At 44.3% G+C, this 27,243-nt stretch overlaps 1 protein-coding gene and 1 long non-coding RNA gene across 6 annotated transcripts in view; one reads left to right on the top strand and one right to left on the bottom strand.

The window, feature by feature from the left end:
- Positions 1-345: 345 nt before the first annotated feature.
- Positions 346-25,823, bottom strand: SPESP1 (sperm equatorial segment protein 1). Its single transcript, XM_008249803.4, has 2 exons — positions 25,590-25,823; positions 346-2,051 (listed from the first exon to the last, which is right to left on the bottom strand). Exons 1-2 carry the CDS (start codon positions 25,651-25,653, stop codon positions 1,033-1,035), a joined length of 1,083 nt encoding a protein of 360 aa, XP_008248025.2. The 5' UTR covers positions 25,654-25,823; the 3' UTR covers positions 346-1,032.
- The window catches only part of LOC127488256 (uncharacterized), a 58,402-nt gene continuing 56,610 nt past the window's right edge, over positions 25,452-27,243 (top strand). For 2 of the 5 annotated variants that reach the window (XR_011380490.1, XR_007915814.2), the window contains exon 1: positions 25,457-26,079. This is a non-coding gene — a long non-coding RNA (uncharacterized lncRNA). Of the gene's footprint in view, positions 26,080-27,243 lie in introns of all 5 variants that reach the window. The other 3 variants (XR_007915815.2, XR_007915817.2, XR_007915813.2) reach the window with 3 other exon arrangements.

Genomic DNA, 27,243 nt, shown 5'->3' with positions numbered 1-27,243 from the left:
GCCTCAATTCCCACTTTCTCAGGATAGCTTTTCCATTATTCTTGGTCTAGATGATGTCAAACATCTCACATCTTCCTAACAACTTGTCACAATTGAAATTTTTAAATTGCTGGAATTGTTTAATGTCTGTCTTTTCTGCTATAATGTAATCTCAGAGAGAAGGTATTAAGTCATATTATTATATCCCCAAAGTCCAGCATTTTGTCCTAGCAGAAGGTCAATACATGACTGGCTTAATGAATGAATGAATGAATGAATGAATTTGAATACAATACTTAATCAAATTATGAAACAGAATTGCCTGCACCACAGCTGTACTATTTACACAGTTAACCTAATGGCGTCAATCATACTCCATGACAAAGGATTTGCAAAGTTTCCATGTATATGTACACACACACAAAAATGAGGAAATAATAATGACTTCATTAAAAATCCGGGTTACAGTCGCTCATTGCTACTTTCAAAAGTGCTTAACAAAAGAACAAGGATGTATCTTAATATAATCACATACTGTTCAAAGGTGCACATGTATCCAAAGAAAAGTAGCTTTAACCCAAGCCCCAAATATGGTTTTCTGACTTAAAACAGATTATCCAAAGAGTAATAAAAGCTATATATCCCCCAAACTTTACATTTATATGCAATTCTTTTAAGTTGGTCATATGTATGTCATATGTCTGTATACAGTTGTATATATACACTTATCCATATATATGCATATGGTACACAGTCTCTTAAGTTATAAAATGTGAATTTAGTTAGTCTATTCAAGTAAAATAAAAGCTTGACCATTTTAAGGAGTATATCTTCACAAGTTTTAAAATTAATAAGCAAAAACTATAGACTCCTGAACCAAAAGTTTATTTTAAATTACTGAATTTTTACTGCATAAAAAATGTTCATAATACATTACATATAAAGATGTTAAACATACTGAGCTACAATAGAAAATATTTTTGTATCATTGTTGAAATCACTAATATGCTTATTTCTCCTGTGAATGAATGAAGTTTGCCCAAGTCAATTTTGTCATGGAATATCAAGTAGGTTTAAAATTTTTATATTATTGCTTAATAACTTTCTAATAAGGTTTTGAGTTTCCAGTTGACCTGCACATAATATTTTTTTCAATGTATTGAATACTGTAGTAGCTTTTTCTCTCATCTCTGGTGGAATATATTTGATATCGAAATATTCAGATAACTTATACCTGGAGTTATACAGCATGTTAATAACAGTTTCCACGTCACTGGCTTCACTGCTGGCCTGTCCCACTGAGATCAGGCGGGACTGGTACATTTTCTGCAGCTTGTGCTCGGCTGCTTCGGCAAGCGCGAGGCTGCGCTTCAGGTGCTCTTTGGAGGCTATGATGTCCTCTCTGTATTCTGGGTTGCTGTTGTCAAAGAAAGGTGCCCGCCGCACCTGGAGTTTCATATCCGAGATTTTTCTCAAGATTTCATCATAATCCAAGGTCGAGTGTCGTTCACTGGTTGGTTCTTCGAGCTTTTCTATGTCATATTCACCTGAGAGCTGAGGAACATCTTCCGACTCTGTGGACATTGCCATCTCAGTGCTTCTGGTTAAAGTGGTGCCAGGCAGGCTTGTAAATACTTCTGTTGTTGACGTGGTTGCCACAGTTGTTTTCGTAACGGGCTCGGGCTCGGGCTCCGGCTCGGGCTCTTCTTTTTCAATGTAAGGTTCTTCCGCATGTAAAACAACAGAAACATTGTTTGGTTTGATCGACCAGAAGGCTGTACTCTGTGTCCGTTTTTTCTTTGGTATTTCCAGTGTGAAGCCTCTAGGAGGAGAAGATGTCGTTTCTTCACTGACAGGATTGATTAAAACATCATTCTCAGTTGAAGATTCTGCAGGTGGAGCAGATGTGGTTACCTCCTTTGATGCCCTCGATCCTGTAGAATAATCATTTCTTGGAGACTTTGATTTTTTCTCACGGCCTTGATCCCTGGTGGGAACACTTAGTAGTAGGTTCTCTAAAACCTGTACATAATGATTCAAGTTTTGTTCTTCGTCAGGCGTCACAGTTATACCTTAAGGGGAAGAAAATCAAATAAACAATAAGTAACATTTATTATTCTATGATACATTGACAGACTCTGTGGACCTAAATTTATTATGCATGCTATCACTTATTAGTTGAGATTAACTAAGAAGCAAAGTAAATTTGACACAGAGCTAATTCACACTTAAATGAACAATTTTATTTTTGACAGGCAGAGTTAATGAGAGAGAGATACAGAGAAAAAGGTCTTCCCTCCATTGTTTCACCCCCCAAAATGGCCACTACGGCTGGCACATTGCGCCGATCTGAAGCCAGGAGCCAGGTGCTTCCTCCTGATCTCCCATGGGGTGCAGGGCCCAAGCACTTGGGCCATCCTCCACTGTCTTGGCAGGCCACAGCAGAGAGCTGGACTGGAAGAGGAGCAACCAGGACACAACCGGCGCCCCAACTGGGATTAGAACCTGGAGTACTGGTGCCGCAGGTGGAGGATTAGCCTAGTGAGCGGCGGCACCGGCCTTAAATGAACAACTTTCAGGGTTCTTATTAAAAGAGATGAATAAGATTGGTGCAAAAGTTGCATATTAACACAATTTTCTTGAAGAAGCTCCTGGCTCTTGGCTTCTGCCTGGCCCAGCCGTGGCCATTGAAGCCATTTGGGGAATGAACCAGCAGATGGAAGATCTCTCTCTGTCTCTCCTCCTCTCTGTAATTCTGCCTTCCAAATACATTTTAAAAAATAAACTTTTTAAAAAATCATAAATCATTAAAATCAAGTTATCTGAGTCTGCAATTAAATCAATTATATTAAAAACAAAAGTAATAGATAGTCAAAACTCACCACTCCCTAATTGTTCTATTTCACCTTACTATTTAAACTCTGGAGGTTTTTTACCCTATGTATGTGATAAAAATGCAGTGGTGTACACTACGGATCCCTTTCTATCTCCCTGTTCAGCAATGTCAAATTGGTAGCCTGAAATGAACTACTGATTCCACACATAACAAATGCTACAAATGAGGGCTCACCTCTCTCCCCACAAAAGCCAGTTATCAAACATTTACCGGTATGCTGCTTGTCTTCATCTCAAGAAAGATTTAACTATAGTCTACAGGTTACATCCATCCCACCTAAAAAATATTTTTTTTTACTTCCTTGAGAGAGAGGGAGGGAGGACAGAGCAAAGAAAGAGCCTACCTGGTGGTTCACTAACCAAATGGTTGAAGTTGGGCCAGTTTAGTTCAAAGCTGGGGAGCCAGGAATTCAATCCAGACCTCTTATATGAGTGGCAAGGACCCCAAGTGCTAACATCATCACCCGCTGCTTCCCCAGGTGCACATTAGGCAAGAAGCTGGAGCCAGAGCGGAGACAGCAGTACTGAACCAAGCGTTGATACAGGATGCAGGCAACTTAGCTGACATCTTAATCTCTGGGCCAAATGCCCAGCTGCTACTCCCCATCTTAACTGTTTTCATAAATGAGTTTTTATCAGAATCCAGCCACTTTTACTCATTTGTATCATTTATGGGTGTTTTTGCTACAACAGTAGGGCAAAAGACCACATGGCCTGCAAAGCTGAAAATACTATCTGGCCCTTTACAGAAAAGTTTTCCAATTCCTGGTCTAAATCATCAACATTTCACTCAACAATAAAATGCAAGTTCTATTTTTATTGGGGTTTTCTGAATAGTGAAGACTCTTCTTTCCAATTTGGAGAACAGAAGAGATTATTGAATAAAATGTTCTGGAATTCTGTTTAATTCCCCTACTCTGGAATCAGGAATGTTTTAATTTTAAGTGCTGGTGTTTTGTATCACATGTATTTTTCAACTGATTTTGTCATTATCATATGTCCAAATTTATTTAATTCAAGTAAGCAAGTCATTTTTTACCCTGCTGCAAGGTGTAACTCCCACCTGAATGATCCTTCTGTAGGCTAAATGAAAAAACTTTCCAATCAGGAGGTACTTTTATTTGGCTTTTTAGTAAGTACACAATACTCAAAAATTGCCTTACACTGGTATTTACATTTTTCTTCTCTTTTCATTAATTATTCTAACTTCAAAAGACCAGATGAAATTTAATAAAAATTAGAATATTTCCAAATTAATAAGAATTTCATAATGAGAACCGTTTAGTGAGGCAAGGTGATAATGGAAAGATACCAGATCCACCTGGAGATTTGGTTCTAATAGTAGATTCTGCATTTCATGTTTAGAAAAGCTTTGCCTTCTCCAAGATGCACACAACGATACTGGGTGACAAAGGAAGATATATACACAAGGGCACTGCAAACAGTCAGTGTAAAAGAATTAAAATAGTATTTTGGTGCAAAAAAATTACAAACATAGCATTTTCATAATATACATTTCATGAACTTTTTGAAGACCTGTAAAAATAGCAGATTTCAAAATTCTTTGCTCCTAAATAAACTTTTAAGTCCATTTACCACGAATTTGTTGAAGTACCTTTGTTCTTGTGGATTTTGATACTGTACTTGTAATTTTTTTTTAAATCGCTCATGGGCTAGGCATTGTGGCATAACTGGTTAGGCTGCTGCCTGCAATGCCAGCAATCCATACAGGTGCCAGTTCCAGCCATGGTTGATTCATTTTCAATCCAGCTCCCTGTTAATGCACCTGGGAAAGAAGCAGAGAGTGGCCCAAGTGCTTGGGCTCCTGCACCCATGTAGGAGACCCAAATGAAGCTCCTGACTCCTGGCTTCAGGTTGGCCCAGCCCCTGTCATTGTGGCTATTTGAGGAGTAGACCAGCAGATGCAAGATCTCTCTATATATATTTCCCTCTCTGTGGAACTCTACCTTTCAAATAAGTAAAATAAATCTTTTTAAAAATCACTCACATAATGTACTTTAAAATGGACTGGAAGGATAATACACCAAATTCAGAGGGGTAGTTGCCTCTGAGGAGGGGAAATGGGACTGAGTTTAAAGGCAACTTCAGACTCATCTACAATGTTTTACTTCCAAAACACAGGGTATGCATGCGCAAAAAGTTTGTGGGAAAATGGGGCTGGCACTGTGATGCAGCGGGTTAAGTTGCCACTTGCAATGTTGGCAACCCACATTGCAGTGCCAATTTGAGTCCTGGCTACTCCACCCCCAATCCCGCTGCTACTAATATGCATGGTAAGAGAGAAGATGGGCCAAGTATTTGGTTACGGTCACCCACGTGGGAGATCAGGATGGAGTTCCTGGCTTTGGCCTAGCTCAGATGTGGCTGTTTGTGGAGTGCACCAGCAGACAGAAAATCTCTCTCTCCCTCCCTCCCTATATATCTCTCTCTCATTCATTCTCTCCCTCTTCTTCTCACTGTTCTGCTTTTCAAACAAGTAAAAAATCTTAAAAAGTAGAAAGGTATTATGAGTTTTCAATGAACATTTTGAATCCCCTCATAAACAAAAGTCACATTTTTAAAAGGCAAATAACATACAAATAAAATACATATACCCATTTATAAAATGCATTGCCCTGAGCCTATAGTTTCCATAAAGTGAAATATTCTTTAAAGCAAATATGTAGCCTAGTGAATTGAAAATAAAATCTGTGATTGTGGTCCTGGCTCTTTTACTTTCTGGCAGCATGGCCTGAGATAACTACTTCACTTCTCTATATGCAGATGATATAATTATAAATCCATCCATAGAAAAGAATCAGTTGAAGAACTACTACAATTAAGAGAATTTTGTAAGGCAACAAGTTATAAAATTCAATATATAAATATTAACCAGTTAGAAAGTACAATGGGGGCCGGCACTGTGGTGCAGGGGGTAAAGCCGCCGCCTGCAGTGCCGGCATCCCATATGGGCGCCGGTTCGAGTCCTGGCTGCTCCACTTCCCATCCAGCTCTCTGCTGTGGCCTGGGGAAGCAGTAGAAGATGGCCCAAGTCCTTGGGCTCCTGAACCCACATGGGAGACCCAGAAGAAGCTCCTGGCTCCTGGCTTCGGATCGGCACAGTTCCAGCCATTGTGGCCAACTGGGGAGTGAACCAGCGAATAGAAGACCTCTCTCTCTCTCTCTCTGCCTCTCCTTCTCTCTCTGTGTAACTCTTTCAAATAAATAAATCTTTTAAAAAAAGAGATACAATGAGAAAGAAGATGCTTTTCAGATTACAAGAACAATAACAAAAATACCTAATCATGATTAAGACAAGTCAAAAATCATGAGAGGAATTATAGTATGCTAAATAATGAACATCAAGTGTATTAGGGCCTAATCCCTAGAACCTGTGTATGTTTCTTTATTGAAGACATGATTAACTTAGGATCCTGACATGGAGCTATATCATGGATTATGTGTGTAGGTTCTAAATCTAATTATAAATATTCCTATAAAAGAGACACAGAGACTCGAAACACAGAGGCAAGGAGGATATAATTTGTAGGGAGAGGCAGAGATAAGAGTGACATGGCCATAAATCAAAGAATGCTAGCAGCCACCAGCAACTGAGAAAGACAGGCACACATTCTTCCACAGGACTTCCAGAGGGAGAATGGCCCTGCGCCATTTTCATTGTGACTCGGTAAAACTGATTTCAGACTTCTGGCCTCCAGAAATATGAGAATAAATTTATATTTTTACCAGGTTTGTGGTAATCTGTTGCAGCAACCACAGCAAGCTAATATAGGGATATAATAAACCCTTTGGAAAGTTATAATGTAAAATTCAACAAACCGCATGTTCTCAGACATGAAGATTCAACATCAAATGTTTGGATGTCATATTCTCTATTAATTTATACATTAAGATGCTCCTAATAAAATATCATTCCTCTTTTTCTGGAGCTATAAAAATACACTGAAAAGTCCATTTGCAAGAACAAATAAGAATAGCCAGGAAAGGGTCCAGTGTTGTGGCAAAATAGGTTAAACCACTGCCTGTGGCACCGGCAAGCCACATAAACACAGCTTCAAGTCCTTGTAGCTCTGCTTCTGATCCAGCTCCCTGCTAATGCACCTGGGGAAAGCAGAAGAAGACTGACCAAGTGCTTGGCCTCTGCCACACGTAGGAGAGCCTGATGCAGTTCAGTTCCTGGCTTCATTCAGCCTGGCCCAGCCCTGACTATGTGAGCATTTGCGGAGTGAACCAGTGGGCAGATGTCTCTCTGTGAATCTCCCTCTCTTTAACTCTTTCAAATAAATAAATCTTTAAAAAAATAATAACCATCGGGGCCAGCGCTGTGGTACAGTGGGTTAATGCCCTGGTCTGCAGTGCCAGCATGGCACAAATTCGAGTACCAGCTGCTCCACTTATGACACAGCTCTCTGCTGTGGCCTGGGAGAGTAGAAGATGTCCCAAGTCCTTGGGCCCCTGCACCCGCATGGGAGACCCGGAAGAAGCTCTTGGCTTCAAATCGGCACAGCTCTAGCCGTTGCAGCCAATTAGGGAGTGAAGCATCAGATGAAAGACCTCTCTCTCTCTCTCTGCCTCACTCTTTCAGATAAATAAATAAATCTTTAAAAAAATTACAGTCAGGAAAGCAGGGGTTATCACTGTGACATAATAAAACTAGATATCAAAAGACACTCTAGGGGTCAAAACTGTGGCGCAGCGGGTTAAAGCTCCAGCCTGCAGCACCAACATCCCATATGGGTGCCGGTTCAAGTCTCGGCTGCTTCACTTCCGATCTAGCTTTCTGCTATGGCCTGGGAAAGCAGTAGAAGATGGCCCAAGTCCTTGGGCCCCTGCACCCACATGGCAGACCCAGAGAAAGCTCCTGGCTCCTGGCTTCGGATCAGTTCAGCTCTGGCCATTGTGGCCATTTGGGGAATGAACCAGCAGATGGAAGACCTCTTTCTGGCTCTACCTCTCTATGTAACTCTGTCTTTCAAATAAATAAAATAAATCTTTTTAAAAAAGACACTATAAACCTTTTATTATAAAAAATAGTATAGTGCTGGCATATGAAAAGGCAGATGAATGGAACAGCACACAACACCTGCATATGGAAAAATAGCTCAAGGTGAGGGAAAGTTTCAATTTATAAACCATTTCAGCTAATACATGAAGAAAACATTTCCAATTAGAACATTATCAGGCCGGCGCCATGGCTCACTAGGCAAATCCTCCGCCTTGCGGCGCCGGCACACCGGGTTCTAGTCCCGGTCAGGGCGCCGGATTCTGTCCCGGTTGCCCCTCTTCCAGTCCAGCTCTCTGCTGTGGCCAGGGAGTGCAGCAGAGGATGGCCCAAGTCCTTGGGCCCTGCACCTGCATGGGAGACCAGGAGAAGCACCTGGCTCCTGCCATCAGATCAGCACGGTGCGCCGGCCGCGGCGGCCATTGGAGGGTGAACCAACGGCAAAAGGAAGACCTTTCTGTCTCTCTCTCTCACTGTCCACTATGCCTGTCAAAAAAAAAAAAAAAAAAAGAACATTATCATCTTGCAATGATTTTCAATGGTTGCCTGTGTTATAAAAAAAATACCTAGGCATTAGGTGCTTCTCAAGAGAACACAATACCACCTATGAAGTGCTCTTGGAGAAGTCAAACCTGAATCCAACAGGTCTCTCTGGATCTAATGCTATACAGGCAAGCAAAAAAAGATACATAGTAAACCACACCACTGGGATGCAATCAGCAAAATCCAGTCTGTGGGAAACTAGGGGACATAGGACCAGTTTCTTCACCAGATAAATTTCAAGGGTAGAAAGCAAAGGTGGAAGACAATGTAGAAAGTAAAAGATAATTAACAAGCACATCAGTAAATTACACATATGTTATGGGTACAACAGGACTTGCCTCCCCACACTCAAGCAAATGCTTAAACTAATGTCTTAATGCTAATGGCTGAAGGATTAATAGTGGGATTTTTTTTTTTTTTTTGACAGGCAGAGTGGACAGTGAGAGAGAGAGACAGAAAGGTCTTCCTTTTGCCGTTGGTTCACCCTCCAATGGCCACTGAGGCCGGCGCATCGTGCTGATCCGAAGCCAGGAGCCAGGTGCTTCTCCTGGTCTCCCATGGGGTGCAGGGCCCAAGCACTTGGGCCATCCTCCACTGCACTCCCTGGCCACAGCAGAGAACTGGACTGGAAGAGGGGCAACCGGGGCAGAATCTGGTGCTCCGACCGGGACTAGAACCCGGTGTGCTGGCGCCGCAAGGTGGAGGATTAGCCTAGTGAGCCAAGGCACCGGCTGATTTTATTGTGGCTAGGAGATGTAGCCAATGGAAAATCTTTGGGTCTTTAGGGGTGTGCCCTTGGAGGGTGTTTCTTATTAGAGTGTTGGTTTATTGTGAGCTTGAGTTGAGCCTAGGCTTGGCACTGTTTCCTTGTTCACCATGTGTTCCTGCACACCCGCCCTGACCAGCTTCCACAGATGCCAGACTATGGGGCCACCCATTTTGATCTGTAATGTCCAAACTATGAGTTGAAATAAACCCTTTCCTTCCCAGAGAACTTCCTCTCAGGTATTTTAGTTAAAGTAATGAAAAGTGGACTAATACAATGCATAAATCTTATTTCAATCCCAGTGCAATCAAATGAACGGGAGAAAAGATGGAAAATCAGAAAAGTATGAGCCCTAACTGAACACATTTGATACTAAGGAACTATTAGCATTTTAGGTATGAAATTACATTTGTGTATTTTTAAATTCTTTTATTTTAATGCTCAATACTAAAATATTTACTGATAAAATTATATGATGTCTAGACATTACTTCTAAATAATCCAAGCCCAAGAAATTGGTAATGGGACATGCAGTTGAGGGGCAAATAATGTGAGTAGGATCTACCATTGAAACAAGACTAATCACCAGTTAATAGTTTTAACTGCTTATAGGAACATGGAGATTTATTATGCTTGTGTGATATTTCTATTTGTGTATATATTTAAAGTTTTCTGTAGTAAAATTAAAAATTTTTTTAATTTATGGTAAACAAATTTCATGTATTTCATATATACAGATTTAGGAACATACTGATACTTCCCACCCATGCTCCTACTCTTCCTCCTCCTTCCACTCTTATTCTCTTGATTTTTACAATGATCTACTTTCAGTTTACTTTATCCTCATAAGATTGGGAAAGTAGAGTTCAACACTACACTGCTTAGTCCTACTAAGAGGAACAGCCAGGACTAGAACCAGCGCCCATGTGGGATGCTGGCGCCGCAGGCAGAGGATTAACCTACTGAGCCACAGCACTGGCCCCTAATTCAGTCTCTCCACATCTTTAGGAACTTCTACGACCTGTATGTTAGGTCATTTGATAATACACCATCAATCTCTAACACTGTTTTTTAATTTTTCTAATTTCTTCTTTTTTGGGGGGGTCTATTTGCAATGATTTGTCTTCTAGCTCAGACAGTCTTTCTTCTGCCTCACCAAGTCTGTTGCTAAGGCTTTCCACTGTATTTTTTATTTGACATATTGAATTCTTCATTTCTAATATTTCAGTTTGATTTCTCTTCAAAAGTTCAATATCTTGGGAAAATTATTCCTCCATGTCATGTATGGATTTCTTTAACTTATGAATTTATTCCTCATTGCTTCTGAATAATCCTATGATCAATCTTTTGAATTCCTTTTCATATAGTTCATGAATTGCTTCATATTCACATTATAATATTGAAGTGTTGTGCTCCACTGGGAAAATTATGTTGTCTCCCTTCTTCTTCTTTTTTTTTAAGACTGATTTATTTATTTGAAAGTCAGAGTTACACAGAGAGAGAAGGAGATGAGAGGGAGAGGGAGAAAGGGAGAAAGAGGGAGAGAGAGAGGCAGAGAGAGAGAGAACCATCCATTGGTTCACTCTCCAATTGGCAGCAACGGCCGAAGCTGTGCCGATCCAAAGCCAGGAGTTTCCTCTGGGTCTCCCATGTGGGTGCAGGGGCCCAAGGATTTGGGCCATCTTCTATTGCTTTCCCAGGCCATAGCAGAGAACTGGATCGGAAATGGAGCAGCTGGGACTTTCAGTGGCGCCCATATGGGATGCTGGCACCGCAGGTGGTAGCTTTACTCACTATGCCACAGTGCCAGCCCCATGTCTTCCTTATTCTTGTTACTTGAATTTCTGCATTTATTTTTAGTCATTTGTGGAAATACCTTGGTTTTCTCCTCTGATGGATTTTATCTCTGAACTATGTCTCAGTGGTTTAGTAGAGTGTCTGCTCTTTCAGTAAACACTCAGAGGCGTGTGCTGTATGTGGCCAGGGAGCTCTAGTCAGTGTTCCAGGGTGGGCAAGTATCAACGGTGATGCCCAAGGTGAGTGTGGTAGATCTCTGTTGTCAGCAGTGGGGAGGGTATGATCACCTCTTCTGGTGTAATTACATCCTCACCTCCTCTCTTCCAAGGTGATCAATGCTTGGGGGTTGCTCACATTGGATACAACACTCACTCGTGCTGCTGCATGAACCACACAAAAGATCTGTGCAGTCCTCAGTGTGTGCATGGATGCCTCTGCAATGACCCACCCCAGGCAGTCAGAGATCTCTGAGCCTCTGGCGCTGGACAGTGATTACCCAGAGGCCCAGCGACACCCTGCACCCTATCATGCAAAGAGTCCCCACAGTCTCAGCACACAAGCTGCAGAGGATTTGCTCTGCCCTGCTAGCCTGTCCTGTCCACAGAGAGCAGAGAAGTCCCGAGTGCCAGCTGCCTGTGGCGGCTTGAGTCCCAGAGTCTGTGTTATGTTGAGAGGCTGGGGGCACCTCACAGTCCTTCCTGGGCACCCAATCCCCTGTCAACCTTCCCAGCCATACTCAAAGTCAGTGGGAAACAAGGATATTTTGCCTCTAGTAAAATCCCCCAATCACATGTGCGCATAGGAGCCACCACAGCCTCTACTGGTGTCAAAATGGTGTCTTCTCCCCGACGGTTGCTGGGCGCTCTTGTAGGCGGATGGGGAGAAAGAAACAGGTTTGTCACTGGGTTAGGTAGGAACCCTGCCCCCGTTAAGGCTCTAGGCCAGACTCAAAGGCAGTTTGGTCCGCAAGGCTTTCCTTCTGGCAGTATCACCAGTGGCACAAGCTGCTGCAGTCTGGTCTCACCTCGGTCTCCAAAGCTGGCATCTCCTCCAGCCCTCAGCTGCAGGGACTGTTTGTGGTGTCATGCTCCTTGCTGAGCATCTGCTCCTGCCACGCGGGTCCACGATGTTCTTCCTCCTCCTGTAGGATTTCCAATGCAGATTTCTCTCCAATTCTCTCTGGGAGTGTAGTTCTTCCACTTTTTTTTTCCCCCTGTTTTCCCCTCCTCTAAAGCAGTATGTCTTTTCCCTATTCAGACATCTTGGAATCTTCCTGCTCAACTTCTGATCAGTAAAATGCTTTTTAAAATCTGTTTGGAGGGGGTGGCATCGGAGTTTAATAGGTTAAGCCATTGTCTGCAATGCCAGCAAAACATACAGGTGAAGGTTCAAGACCTAGCATCCAGCTCCCTGCTAATGTGCCTGGGCAAACAGCAAAAGATGGCCCAAGTGCTTGGGCTCCTGCTACCCACGTGGGAGACCTGAAAGAAGCTCCTGGCTCTTGGCTTCGGCCTGACCCAGCCCAGCCACTGCAGCCATCTGGGGAGTGAATTGGTGAATGGAAGATGTTTCTCTCTCTCCATTTCTGTCTCTGTTCTCCCTTTTGCTCTATAACTCTTTCAAATAAATAAAAGTTTTTTTAAAAAAATCTGTTTTGGAAATATTTAACCTTCAAGCAACTACCATAAGCAAATCTAAAAGGTGCAAACAATGAAGGCGTACATGCTTTTAAAAAGACACTGCATGCTAAACCTTGATTTTCAAATCATCTAGCCTATCTCTTCTCAAAGTAGCAGATCTCTTGTCTTTGCTCAAAGTAATAAATGAACTTCCCACCAGATGGCTAGTGGGTGAGCTGGGATGTCAAAGGCAGAAGAGGACATACTCACTACTAGTTGACGCCAAGAAAGAACTCAAGTAGTCATTATCCGCTTCTACTGTTACTCAGGCAACACCAAAGACTGTTCATGGCTGCTTAGCAACACAGCACCCTACCTCCTACTCCACTTTTCTTCCCATCTCCCTGTATGCTTTGTCTCTGTATGGTTCTATTATTAAATCCATCCTCTCTCCACACATTTCCTACCTCTTGCTTTTGTCCCCCCAAACATCTACTCATTTCATATTGACCCTCTCAGTTCTACTAATCAGTAGAAGTGCTTTTCCAAATCAATTTAATCTTTATAAAAATTTTTGCAGGCATGGTAGTGAAAAATAATTGAGTCTCAAATTTGCTTACAGTCAGCCCTGACTATAGCAGAAACCCTTTTTCTCTGTTGCTAAGGAGGAAAAAAAATCTAGAGGTGTTGAAGAAAATTCAAATTCTTACAAAGGACAGACTACCTTGATAGAAGCTGGATTAAATGCTTTAGATATTTGTAGTCTACACTGGCATTCTTTAAAATATTCTACTTTTACAGGATAAGCAAAGCCCCAGAACATAACTAAGATAAGGATCTCTTCAAGTTCGAGAAATGGGAATGCTGCTCTCCCCACTGCCTCATGCAGGCAGCATGGTTAACTTTAAGTCACGGTGCCAGTGCTGTGCCATAGGGGTAAAGCCACCACCTGCAGTGCCGGCATCCCATATGGGCACTGGTTCAAGTCCTAGCTGTTCCACTTCCGATCTAGCTCTCTGCTATGGCCTTGAAAAGCAGTAGCAGATGGCCAAGTCCTTGAGCCCCTGCACCCGCATGTGAAGACCCAGAGGAAGCTCCTGGCTTCGGATCGGCACAGCTTTGGCCATTGCGGGCAACTGGGGAGTGAACCAGCGGATGGTTCTCTCTCTCTCTCTCTCTCTGCCTCTCCTTCTCTTTGTAACCCAAACAAATAAATAACTTTCAAATAAATAAATAAAGCTTTAAAAGAGAGAGAATGAGAGAGGGAAAGGGAGAGGGAGAGGGGGAGGGGGAGGGGAAGGAGGGAAGGCAGGCAGGCAGGAAGGCAGGCGGCTTAGGGTTTTGCTGAAATCTAAGATATAGGGACTGTATCTGAGTTTGAGATTGCTGATTAATTGCTGAACTCTCTCTTCTTGATGTAGTACAAGGAGAACTGGTCATGGGACAGAAATAATGGGAAAGTAAACAACTAAAAACTATAGGAACAAAAGTGGCAGCAAATCTACAGGAGGAGCTGGAAGACCATGATTGTAAAGATCGTTGTAGCTCTCACTCACTAAGTGATTACTATGTACCAAGTATGCTATGAAGGGCTTTGAGTGTGAGTGATGTGATAATGAGGAAAAGGAAGACAGTTATAAAGAATACATAACTACGCCGGCGCTGTGGCTCACTAGGCTAATCCTCCGCCTGTGGCACCGGCACCCCGGGTTCTAGTTCCGGTTGGGGCGCAGGATTTTGTCCCGGTTGCTCCTCTTCCGGTCCAGCTCTCTGCTGTGGCCCAGGAAGTGGAGGATGGCCAAGGTTCTTGGGCCCTGCACCCACATGGGAGACCAGGAGGAAGCACCTGGCTCCTGGCTTCGGATCAGCGCAGTGCGCCGGCCGTAGTGGCCATTTGGGGGATGAACCAATGGAAGGAAGACCTTTCTGTCTCTCTCACTGTTTAACTCTGCCTGTCAAAAAAAAAAAAAAAAAAAAAAAAAAAAAAAGAATACATAACTTGCCTAAGATTATATTAAATTTGTAAGTGGTAAGAATGAGTTTAGAGAAACCATACAATACTGTCATATCATGCAAGGAGGTCACATTATGCAGGGATGCTGCTAAAAAGAGTATGGTGATAAAATTATCCTAAAGGAATACAATTCTACTTTAAAATATATGTGATATTAAACAAATAAACAAAATCTGAATCCTGTCAATTGGATTAAAATATTTTAAAATACATGTGAACAGTAAAATAAAATAAGACAAAATTGTGCTGTATTGTCAACTGGACTAAAATGAATCTCTTTCATATATTAAGATGTACCTAGAAACAGTAAAGGTAATCCAAATATAATGTTTCCTTACTATAAAATGTGAGTGGAGACTCACATTCAACAACTAAGAAAAGAACAAATCCATTCTACACAAAGGTACAACCCAGGATACTTTTGACTTTATACTGAGGAAAGTGATAAAATAAGGATTTAAAATGAGCAATGAGGGGCAGACATTTGGCACAGCAGTCAAGATGCCACTTGGGAGGCCCACGTCACATATCGGAGTGCCTGGGTTCAAGTGCCAGCTCCACTTCTGATTCTAGCTTCATAGTTAACAGCACCAGGGGAGGCAGAAAGTAATGGCTCAAGGACTTGGATCCCTGCCACCCACGTTGGAGATCCAGACTGAGTTCTCAGCTGCTGGCTTCAGTCTGGCTCAGCTCTGGTTGTTGATAATTTGGGGGAATGAAAAAGCAGATGAAGATTCATTCTCTCCCCCCTCCCCGTGTACGTGTGTGTGTGTGTCTGCCTTTCAATTGAAATGAAAATTTTAAAATGTAAACATTTAAAAATAAGCAACACAGGGGATGGTATTTTGATATAGTGGGTTAAACTGCTGCCTGCAAAGCCAGTATTCCATATGGGTGCTAGTTCGTGCTCCACTTCTGATGCAACTCTCTGCTGATGTGCCTGGGAAAGCAGCAGAGGATGGCCCAAGTGCTTGGCCCCCAGCATACACATGGGAGACCCTGGTTTCGGCTGTTGTGGCCATCTGGGAAGAGAATCAGTGCACAGAAGATTTGTTTCTCATTTGCTCTCTGCAACTCTATCAAATAAAGAAATATTTTTTTAAAAATAAAAGGGGCCAGAATTGTGGTACAGCAGGTGGACCCACTGCCTGCAATACCAGCATCCATATGGGCACCTTAAGTACCAGCTGCTCTACTTCCTTTTTTTTTTTTTCTTTTTTTCTTTTTTTTTTTTTTTTGACAGGCAGAGTGGACAGTGAGAGAGAGAGACAGAGAGAAAGGTCTTCCTTTGCCGTTGGTTCACCCTACAATGGCTGCCACGGCCAGCGTGCTGTTGGCCGGCCTGGTCTCCCATGGGGTGCAGGGCCCAAGCACTTGGGCCATCCTCCACTGCACTCCCTGGCCACAGCAGAGAGCTGGCCTGGAAGAGGGGCAACCGGGACAGAATCTGGTGCCCTGACCGGGACTACAACCCAGTGTGCCGGCACCACAGGCAGAGGATTAGCCCATTGAGCCGTGGTGCCGGCCCCAGCTGCTCTACTTCCAATCCAGCTCCCTGCTAATGCACCTGGGAGAAGCAGCAGAGAATGGTCCAAGTGCTTAGGCCCCTGAACCCACGTGGGAGACCCAGAGGAAATTGGCTCCTGGCACTTCAATCCAGCCTGGCCCTGGCTGTTGAGACCATCTGGGGAGTGAACTAACAGATGGAAGATCTCTCTCTCTCTGTAACTCTGACTTTTGAATAAATAAATATTTTTTAACTTTTTTAAATAAAAAATATAAACAATACATTTGAAATACACATACAATCCTTTTCAGAGATGGCCAACTAAAAGAGAAACAGGAAAATATGAGGAATAACATGAGCCAATTAGTATAAAAATTGCTGAGATTCACTGTACATAAAATATATGCAAATTAAAAACAAATTTTGCTTTGCTATTGAAATAAGCAAATACTTTTAAATGGCAATATCTATAACTGGATAAAGAAATTATGGCATATATATTATGGCATATATATACTATGGACTACTACTCACCAGTAAAAAAAAAAAAAAAGAGATCCTGTCTTTTGCAACAAAATGCATGCAACTGGAAACCATTATACTTAGTGAAATTAGTGAGTCCTAAAAAGACAAATACCACATGTTTTCCCTGATCTCTGGTAATTAATAATCTAAAATGCAATGTATAAGAATGAAATTGACATTTTGAGATTCAATGATTGTTTGCAGCCCTTGTCTCTATTGTTGAGGAACAATGTTGTTGCTGTTTTTCTCATACTATTTGTTGAACTCTTTACTTCCTGTAGGGTTAATCTTATGAGTATAAAGGAAATGAAAACTGAAAACAGACCTTTGCAAAAATTAAGACTGGGGATAGGAGACAGAGGAGGAAGAAGGGGGGGAGTGTCGCTCCCCGTCTTCGTGGAGGAACGACACAGGACCCTGCGTTGTTCTTTCGTCTGCTCGGCCCTCCCCGGGTTTGCTGCTGGTTCTTCCCGGGTTGGCTACCGTCCCTTCCACCTCCGTGGAAGGGCGGTTCCCCCTGCCACATTCCCCACTTCCGCGGGGGAGCGGCACACCGCCGGCCGGCTCTCTTGGGGGCTGCACAGGTGTTCCTCAGGTGTTCCCCTTAGATGTTCCTGGTGCATGTTGTCTCTCTCCTCCTTTATAGTCCTCTTCCGCCAATCCCAACTCTGCTACCCACACGCCGAGTACGCTGCTCTCCTCCAATCAGGAGCAGGTCCTACAGTTTGTTGGTTGAACTGGAGGCAGCTGTGTAGAAGCTGTTTCTCCCTTCTCAGCGCCATATTGTGGGAGAGCAGATGCATAGAATAAGTCTTAATTCCAGTAACTTAGTCTAGTCCGAGTTGCTCCCCACAGATCCCCCTTTCTTTTTATTTTTTGGCATTGATACGTGCCTGTCTTCAGTGCCCCGTGGCACACACTCTGCTTTGCTTGCTGGAGTTGCCCACAGGTGCTTACAAGCCCTACCAATCAGGCAAACCGAATCCGGGTCCTCTCTTCGCCATGTTGTGAGGAGGTTTTTAGGCGCTGATGCATGCCTGTGTTCGGTGCCCTGCAGCGCATGCTCTGCTCTGCTAGAACTGCCTGCAGGTACTTACAAGCCCTATCAGGCAAACCGAATCCAAGCCTTCTCATTGCCGTCTTGTGGGGAGACTTATTGGTGTTGGTTCGTGCCTATCTTCGGTGACCCGCAGCTCATACTCTGGTCGAGCTGCCTGCTGGTGCTTATCGCCTAATCAGGCAGACCGAATCCAAGCCTTCTCATTGCCGTATTGTGGGGAGACTTATTGATGTTAATTCGTGCCTGTCTTCGGTGACCTGCGGCGCATAAGCTGCTAGCCGCCCGCAGGTGCTCACCACCTCCCTAATCAGGCAGACCGAATCCAAGCTCTCTCATGGCCATGTTGAGGGGAGGCCTTATTTTTCTCTATTTCTCTATCTCCAGGCATTCCTATTTCTCCTATTTTACTTCTATCTACCAGCATTCCTATTTCTCTCATTTTACTTCTAAACTTCTGTTTCTCTTATCCCTGCGGCTTCCCGGTGCCCGCCCCGAGGCTGCTTCTCGGCGGCTTCCCGGCTCTGAGCCGCTTCAGCCCGCGCTTCTCTCATCTGCGCGGCTTCCCGGCGCCCGCCCTGCGGCGGGCTCCTGGCTCTGCGCGGCTCGGCTTCGCGCGCACACTCCGCAGTCTCCACGCCCTTCGCGCACGCACCATGGCCTTCGCGCCAGCCCCGCGTTCCCTATCTATTCACGCCCCGTGCTCTCTCTGCACGCGGCGGCTTCCGTGAATCACACAGCGTAGCTTACGTTTCCGCCACCACCGGCATTCAGTCCAAGTTCCCCGGACTAACCTGGCGAATTCCAACCTGGCGGCCCACGTCTCTGCCTCTGGTTCCAGATTTTCGCCTTTTGCTCCCCGGGCTGACTTGAAGAATTCCAAGCTGGCTTACGTCTCCGCCTCGGCCTGCACTCGCGGCTTCATCCTCCCTAACATTTTTCTCTACCCGGTATGTTTCCCTAAGTTTTCTTCCAACAATATTCCTCCCTCATTTCTCCTGGCTTCTCCCCACAGTCCGTATCCAAGTCTAAGTTTCTTCTAGGTTTCACTTTCACTTTTGCCCTTAGAGATTTCTCCCGGCTTCCCCCCGTAGTCCGTATCCGAGTCTATGCCTAGGCTTTCAATAGCTTCTCCGGCACCTTTTTCGTCCGGCTTTTCCCTAGGCTCTTTGCTAGTCTCTCTCTCTCCGGTATTTTCCCACTTCTTCCCGCTTCTTCCCTCCTAAGTTTCCTATCCGAGTCACGGCACCATTATGTCGCTCCCCGTCTTCGTGGAGGAACGACACAGGACCCTGCGTTGTTCTTTCGTCTGCTCGGCCCTCCCCGGGTTTGCTGCTGGTTCTTCCCGGGTTGGCTACTGTCCCTTCCACCTCCGTGGAAGGGCGGTTCCCCCTGCCACATTCCCCACTTCCGCGGGGGAGCGGCACACCGCCGGCCGGCTCTCTCGGGGGCTGCACAGGTGTTCCTCAGGTGTTCCCCTTAGATGTTCCTGGTGCATGTTGTCTCTCTCCTCCTTTATAGTCCTCTTCCGCCAATCCCAACTCTGCTACCCACACGCCGAGTACGCTGCTCTCCTCCAATCAGGAGCAGGTTTGTTGGTTGAACTGGAGGCAGCTGTGTAGAAGCTGTTTCTCCCTTCTCAGCGCCATATTGTGGGAGAGCAGATGCATAGAATAAGTCTTAATTCCAGTAACTTAGTCTAGTCCGAGTTGCTCCCCACAGGGGAGCACAGGTGGGAGGGAGGGTAGAGTGGGAAGAATCACTGTTTCTTAATTTTTATATATGAAATGCATGAAGTCTGTAAACCTTAACTAAATTTTTTTAAACCTAGGATTTACTGTATATGTTAACTCCTTAGTAAAAGAAGTTATTTCTTGGCTTCCCTTTTTTTTTTTTTTAAGATTTGTTTGTTTATCTGAAAGGCAGAGTGACAGAGACAGACAGATATCTTCTGTCATCTGGTTTACTCCCTAAATGCCCCAACAGTCAAATATGAACCAGGCCAGTCAGGAGCCAGGAATTCCAACAGTCTCCCTCATGGGTGACAGGGCCCCAAGCACTGGGGCCAGCAGACACTGTTTCCCAGGCACATTCAGCAGGGTGCTGGATCCTAAGTGGACTCAAACCATCACTCCCAACAGGATGCCAGCATCACAAGTGGCAGGTCAGTGCCCGGCATCACGATGCTGGCCGTCTTGCCTGTTTTCTGATCCCCAGATCATTAGTGTCTCTCTAGGAGCACCCCGATCTTTTCTTTATAGAATTCAGGATATTTTAACTACATGTATGTGTTTATGTTCTTTGAGAACTGTGAACATTTCTGTGTTGTCACTGTATCTATCCAGTTCCATCTATACAATTCATTGTATATATCCATCTCTTCAACATCTAGAGTCATGGTAGACAGTTAACAGTATTTGTTAGCTGAATGATCAAGCATGTGAACAGGATCCTGGCAGGTACAGAAACTCAATGTACCTCCAGTCATTTATCCTAAGAAGATAATCACAAAAAAGTCTACAGAAGAATGTTGTAGAGGAAAACGAGACTTCATGTTATGTTTAAAATAAATCTGCTACTCTAAAGACTACTTTTTGGTTCAGGAGAAAATGGGGAGTTGTACGATAATAGTCCAATAATTAAGTATATTAAGGAACAAACCTAGATAATACTTTCTTTTATTTTATGTAAAGCACAAAGTTTCTGATAATTAAAGATCCAGCTTCAACCATGTTTTTCTATATTCTTAGTTTGAACATCATAAATACTGTAGTTACACAACTCCAATTTTCAGAGTGCTCCACTATGTCTTGTAACTGCCCCTTACTAAATGGCCTAATATAAGTTTGGATTACATAAACTTAGCTAAATTCTAATGATTTTCTTTTGTTGTACCTTATCAATCTCTAAAGTAACATTGCATTAAAATAATTTTAATGTAACTAACACTTTAAGCAATATTAAAATACCTGAATACAATTCAATAGTTTTCATTGTGCAACCATTACTAAAATCCAAGTGGAAAACAGTTTCATATAAAAAAAAGAAACCTTCTCTCTTCAGCCCCTGCCTCTAGTCCTAGAAGAATATTAACCTACATTCCGGCATTCGCCTGTTCTAGGCATCTCATATAAAGGACTCATGTAGGATGTGTCCTTTTGTGATTGGCTTCTTTCACTTAGCATCATGTTTTCAAGGCCACCTGTATTGTAGCATTTATCAATATCTCACCCCCCCCTTTTGCCAAATCAATATTCCATTCTAGGGTCACATTACATTTTATTTATACATTCATCAGTTGATGGCATATGGCTCTTTCCATTTTTAGAGGTTACGGATATGTTGCTGAGAAGGTTTCAGGTCCAAGTTTTCATTTCCCTTGGGTCCATACCCAGGAGTGGAACTGCTGGCTCACAGATCTAATACCATGTTTAATGTTTGAGAAACCACCAAAGCAGCTGCATCCCCACCAGAAGAGGAGGAAGGATTAAGATATAAAGAAGAAACAAACTGAAGTTACCCCATGAGAAATGTTAAAATATAATTGGAACCAAAATAAAACTCAAGATTTTCAAATATATCTCTTCTAGTTCTGTTCACTAAAATGACCAAAGTAACAAAACCACCCTACCACATGAGTCTGGTGCTTTGCTAACTAAATGTATTCTACTAGGTATTCTATGACTAATTCTACTCAGAGCAGAGCAGATACAAAGTGGGCTTGGAACAACCAGTTACTGTCAGAAAATGAAACAAAAAAATATATAGGATCCTATCAAAAGAACACAAAAGGCATCTCACAGTAGCTACATCTAGTCAAGAAATTAGTAGTTGAGCCTCAGAAAAAAACTGCATTTAAGTATAATAAATTGTTTTTAAAAACCACAAATACATGATTCTTTAGAAAGGAAAATATTCTCTCTTCAACTAATATTTTTCTTATGCTTATGTTACTCAGATAATAAAAACTGTTGCTTACGTTTAATTTCAAATAAATTATCAGAAGACTACAGTATATTACTTAAGGGCTACTGTGGTCAAAAGAACAAAATGATAGGGCTTTTCCCCCCAGAAGACATCAGTGGACAGGCTACTGGAACTTCCTGCCAATCCCACAAAGGTCACTCTCCAGACACTCACGCCCCTACTATCTCAGATGTCAATGCGTAGGTCACAGCAGTCTGGTTACGTTTTCAGAGACCCTCCTGAGACCCACAGCCTCCTGGGGCAGAGACAGGATGAAGTGAACTTGCAGCACAGGCCCAGGTTGATTTCACTTTCAGAATGTACTTCGAATAACACAAAGCTGCTTTTCCTTTGACTTTATTTTGTAACAGATTTGAACATTGTTTCTGGTTACTGCCTTAGTGCCAGGGCTCTTTGAAAAGTTCCTGGAAAATGTGTATTATGAAAAACCTGTGTATGGGCTTTAAAGTTTTCTTGCATCACAATAAAATTATCTCATAATTTCATTTTTTCGTGAATCTTTTCAAGCACCCTCATAATTCCCTTACTTGCGTGGTTCATCAGGACAAAGGTCTCCTTCAGGACGACACAGGCCGAGGACTCACAAATCGAGCCTTCTTTTAATATCAATGTAGAGAGGCAAGTTAAGAGGTTTTGTCACCCAAGACGAAAACCTGGACCACCCCCTCTTTTAGCTGATCTATGTGAAAGTTGATGTGGAAAAAACACCAATTTACTCATTTGATATAAAATAAATCCATAATTAGTATTTCAGTCCTGTTTTTATAGCTTCAGGCCAATGAATATTTAGTAATTTAAAATTATAAAAGGAAAATTATGTAATTTTAATGTATAACTGTCATATTACCTTAGAAATTATTGTACCTTTTTTAAGCAAAGAAATTCTCATAAGAAGTATAAAGCCAGTTTTACAGTGAAAATACATGAAAGCATTATTTTAAAAACTGGAAAGAATTCAAAACTACAACTACGGAAAAATCAGATACAGAATATTGATCAAATATATAAAAACGTAGGCATATAATAAAGGATGTTTATCTGGCACCATCAGGATGCACACATTAGTATGCAAGCCTGAATTTAGGGTAAATCAGTGGGGTATGTTTGAAAGCTTTACAAGCAGTACTGAGGTTTTCAACAAATATGGTTATTTTATATGCCTGTTCTGCTCTAAGATAACCTCAAAACTGTCTTACTTGTCTAGAAAAAAAAAACTGTGTCAATGCTTCACTTTTCATTTAAAAACCTATGTGCCTCATCTTTGGCCCAAGAGTGTGACAACTTTTGAATTTGACTCTCTCACTAACAATTGTTCCAGTCATGGTTACATAAAAGGATACATAACTGATGTAAAGCAAACATAAGAAGGCTGGATTCCTTGTAAATTAATAAATTTAAGGGGAGGGGTAGATGAAGGAAAAAGGGAGGGGATGTGGAGAGGGACCTAGAGCCCGCAGGCTCCCAGCCACTGGTTCACTATCCAAATGGCTGGCTGAAGCTAGACCCCAGAACATCTTCTAGATTTCCCATGTGAATGACAGGAGCCCAATCACCGAGTCACTACTTCTGTCTCCCAGGGGCTGCATTAGCAGCAAGGTGCAATCAAGAGCCTGATCCCGGCTGCTCCTCTTCCCATCCAGCTCTCTGCTGTGGCCTGGGAAGAAGATGGCCTAGGTGCTTGGGCCCCTGCACCTGCGTGGGAGACCCGGAGGAAGCTCCTGGCTCCTGGCTTCCGATCAGCCTGGCTCCGGCCAGTGCAGCCATGTGAGAAGTGAAGCAGCGGATGGAAGACCTCTCTCTGTCTGTAACTCTAACTTTCAAATAAATAAATAAAATCATTTAAAAAAGAGCCTGATCCCAATTAACAAAGCAAGTACTTCAATATGGGATGCAGACATTCTAATCATAAGGTTAAACACTCGACGGTTCCTTTTGTTATACTTATTTTTGAAGAGAAAAAATGTGAATTATTTGGAGAAAAAGAATAAGAAAACAAGACATAGGGGAAAGTAGCCATATAACATTTCCATACACACATATCCCTTAATCCATTTCCATGATTAAGAGATAATTTTTTTAAAAATATATCATCTACAATCTGTATGTATTTTCCTTACGTTTTCTAACTTCTATGTATTCAACACAAAATCATTCCTTTTTCTGGGGACCTGAAAGAAAGCTTAGGGAAAAGGATGCAAAGGAAAAGACTGGGTCATAAAATCACGAAGTTAGCAGGAGATTGCACTGAGTAAGGAGCCCAGAGCGTACCACGTGGCAGTACTGATGTCCCTCCAATTACAGTCTCCATATACATCAGTCAGTTGTGAGCCACTGATCTACCATGACCAAAATGCAGTAACTGGTGTTATTAACAATGACCACTAAGTATCGGGAAAAGACAGCCTCTTCAATATGTTCTATTCCTTTATGGCAAGGGAAAAAAATTCATAGTGGTAAAATAGCTAAAAATGAAGTGTTAATATTTAAAGGGCTTATGTTAGTTATCTAGGACACCTCATCCCACCTATCTAAAGTTTAGGTTGTGTAGTATTTTCAACATTTAAATCTGATTTTAAACCAAGATCTTTTGGGGTCAGGATTGTGGTGTAGTAGGTGAAGCCTCCACCTGGGATGCCACCATCCCATATGGGCACTGGTTCCAGTCCTGGCTGCTCCACATCTGATCCAGTTCCTTGCTAATGTGCCAGGAGAAGCAGCAGCAGATGGCCCAAGTGCTTGGTCCCCTGTACCCTCATGGATTCAGCCTGGCCCAGCCCTGGCCACTGTGGCCACTTGAACAATGAACCAGCGGATGGAAGCTTTCTGTCTCTCCTCCTCTCTAACTCTGCCTTTCAATTAAATAAAAGAACACATCTCAAAAAACAAAAACAAAAACAAAAAAAACTAAGAATTCGCGTGCACTGTAATACTTTTTTCACACCCACCTGTTTGATTCTGTTGATCACTTTGGTTAAACCAAACCCCAACATTACTGAACCGTACAATGAACTGCAGTTAGACTAGATGGGCAAGCCCCACCAAACACCTGACTTAAACACTCGCCATGTGTACCTTTCAGCTGTTGGGCAGGGCCAAGGAGCTCCTGGGAAGCCATATTTTGTAATTCTGCTTAACAGGCCTCAACTGCTGCCCACAATCCACAAACTCTCCCAGTTTCCTGTAGGGGCCACCACCACCTGCGCTGGCACCCCCAGCACGGGCTGCTCCACTTCTGATCCAGCTCGCTGCTAATGGCCTGGAAAAGCAGTGGAAGATGGCCCAAGTGCTTGGGCCCCTGCACCCAGGTGGAGGCCCGGAAGAAGCTCCTGGCTCCCGCTGGGCCCAGCTTCAATGCTTACAGCCATCTGGGGGGTGTGAACCAGGGAATGGAGGATCTCTCTCTCTCTCTCCCTCCCTCCCTCTCTCTCTCTCTCTCTCTAACTGTGCCTTTTAAACAAATAATCTTAAAAAAAAAATCTTTTCCTTAAAGGGACAAGCAGTAAATACTTTAGGCTTTGCAAGCCCGGTGGTGGAGGGGACTCCTGCTGCTATCGCTCTGCAGGAAAGCAGCCTCACAGGACACAAAGGCTTGTGCGTGCCTGCGTCCCAGTAAAACTTTATCTACGAACGACGATACGGGGAAGTGCACGCTTCCCCACGCTTCACCAGAGTTCACACGGCCATCTCTGAGCTGGCCGGGCCAAGCGCGCGCAGCGAGGCACCGGGCACAGACCCAAGGGCCCTGCTGCCCGGTCCCCGCGCCTGGCAGGCTGGCTGCGGCGCAAGGCTCGGTACCCTGGCCAGCAGGGAAGGCCCCGGCCTCGGGCGGTCACAAACCTGGGAGGGTCGCCAGCGGCGTGCCGGGGTGGTCACTCACCCGGAAATGCCGGCACGGACGCAGGCCATAGCAACAGCGCAACAAGGAGGACGAAGGGCTTCATGGGCGTCGTCCGCAGCACTCCGCCATGCGACCAGAACGTCCCGGGACCACCAGGCCGGGCGCTTCAGGGCCGGAAGAGGGTGTCAGCAGCCGACAGTCCCACCTCAGGGCCCAGGGCGCCCTCCTCGCAACGGTTGCCCCCAGTGCGCAAGCGCAGCGGGGTGGGGGAGGGGAGCACGAGCGCCTGAGGCCCGCCCACTCCCGAGGTCACGTGTGGGGGCGGGGAGACCGCTAGCGCACCAGCCCCGCCCCGACGCGCATGCTCGCTCGGCCTTCACAGCTCAGGCCAGTGGGGGCGCGAACGTCTTGACGCCATGGCTGCTGCTGGGGACTTGAGGGCTTTGGGGCCGGCAGGCCAGGTCTTTCTTGCTTTGGGCAGAACACGGACCCTGTGTAGAAGGCGCTGTCGGGTAAATACAGATAGCAGGTGATCACGAAAGTGTGCAGTGGTTGTCACGGGGGGACCCCCTCGGCACCCCACGCCCAAAGTGAAGTTGTCCAAACGGAGGAAAGCGTTAAGGACCAAAAATGTGCAGGCTCGTTGGTGGGTCGGGGGTGAGATTTGGGAGGTGGGGGAGGAGAGGTAGGGGCGTAGATGTCGCCTCGAGGGCTCGAGTTGTTTTTTGCTTTATTGTTTTAAAGGTGACTTTTTTTTTAATGGCATTTTCTGAAAGGGTAGGGTTAGGGATGGGGGAGGGTGTGACTAGCGAGAGGGTAGCACTAGCAAAATCTGGGGTGACCGTGGCGGTGGCTACGAGAATGCACACTGTTAAACGTACTGGAACTGCAAGCCAAGAGGACCCGTCTTGCCGTAGGATTGTTTTGGAGATACACGGAGCCCTGCATCTCAGAAGGCAAGGTTGCCATAAGGGAGATACTTCAGGTTTTTAAGCTGGGTGAGGTCGTGATCAGTTTGCATGGCGGAAAGCTCACCCTCGCTGTCGTGCCAAGGATGGTTAGGAAGGAGGGAAGGCTAGAGCGGGGGCCTGCCTAGGAAGCTGCTCCAGCCGTACAGGCCTGGGTTGATGGGGGCCTGGACTCGCAGTGGCAGAGGCCGTGGGACACGTGGGCAGATCTGAGGGACAGAGAACCACCAAGGGCAGGGGGCTGATTGAACGTGCAGGATGAGCGAGAAGGAGGTGATGCCCGGTGTTGGGGTGGAGACAGGCGATGAGTCCTGTTTCCAGCACCACATGTGGAGATGGGCTTGCGACTCGCTACCCGCAGTGGAGATGTCTGCAAATGAGGACAGTCTTGCACCCAGGACCCATTCCTGGGAAACACAGGTGGGCTAGAGGGAGGAGGGTGGACCTGCGGAGGAGACCCCAAGTGGGGAGAGGAAAAGCAGCGGATCACCGACGCTTTGTAAAAGAGGAGGAGCCCAGGCTGTCCAGTGCTTCTGAGCCGGCAAAAAAGAAAAGAGAGAGAGAGAGAGAGAGAGAGAGAGAGAGAGAGAGAGAGAGAGCTTACGCTTAGCAACTAGATCCCCTGCAGAGGCAGTCTCTGTGGGGGTGTTCGGGCAGAAGCCAGACCACCGTGAGCTGAGGAATGCGAGGTGGTGAAGTGGGGACGGTACAGTGCAGGCGACTTT

This window comes from Oryctolagus cuniculus, chromosome 12 (genome assembly GCF_964237555.1).
Source record: "Oryctolagus cuniculus chromosome 12, mOryCun1.1, whole genome shotgun sequence".
Classification (NCBI taxonomy): domain Eukaryota; kingdom Metazoa; phylum Chordata; class Mammalia; order Lagomorpha; family Leporidae; genus Oryctolagus; species Oryctolagus cuniculus.
Note: the sequence above shows the minus strand (reverse complement) of the source record. Positions and strands in the feature narration are given on the sequence as shown.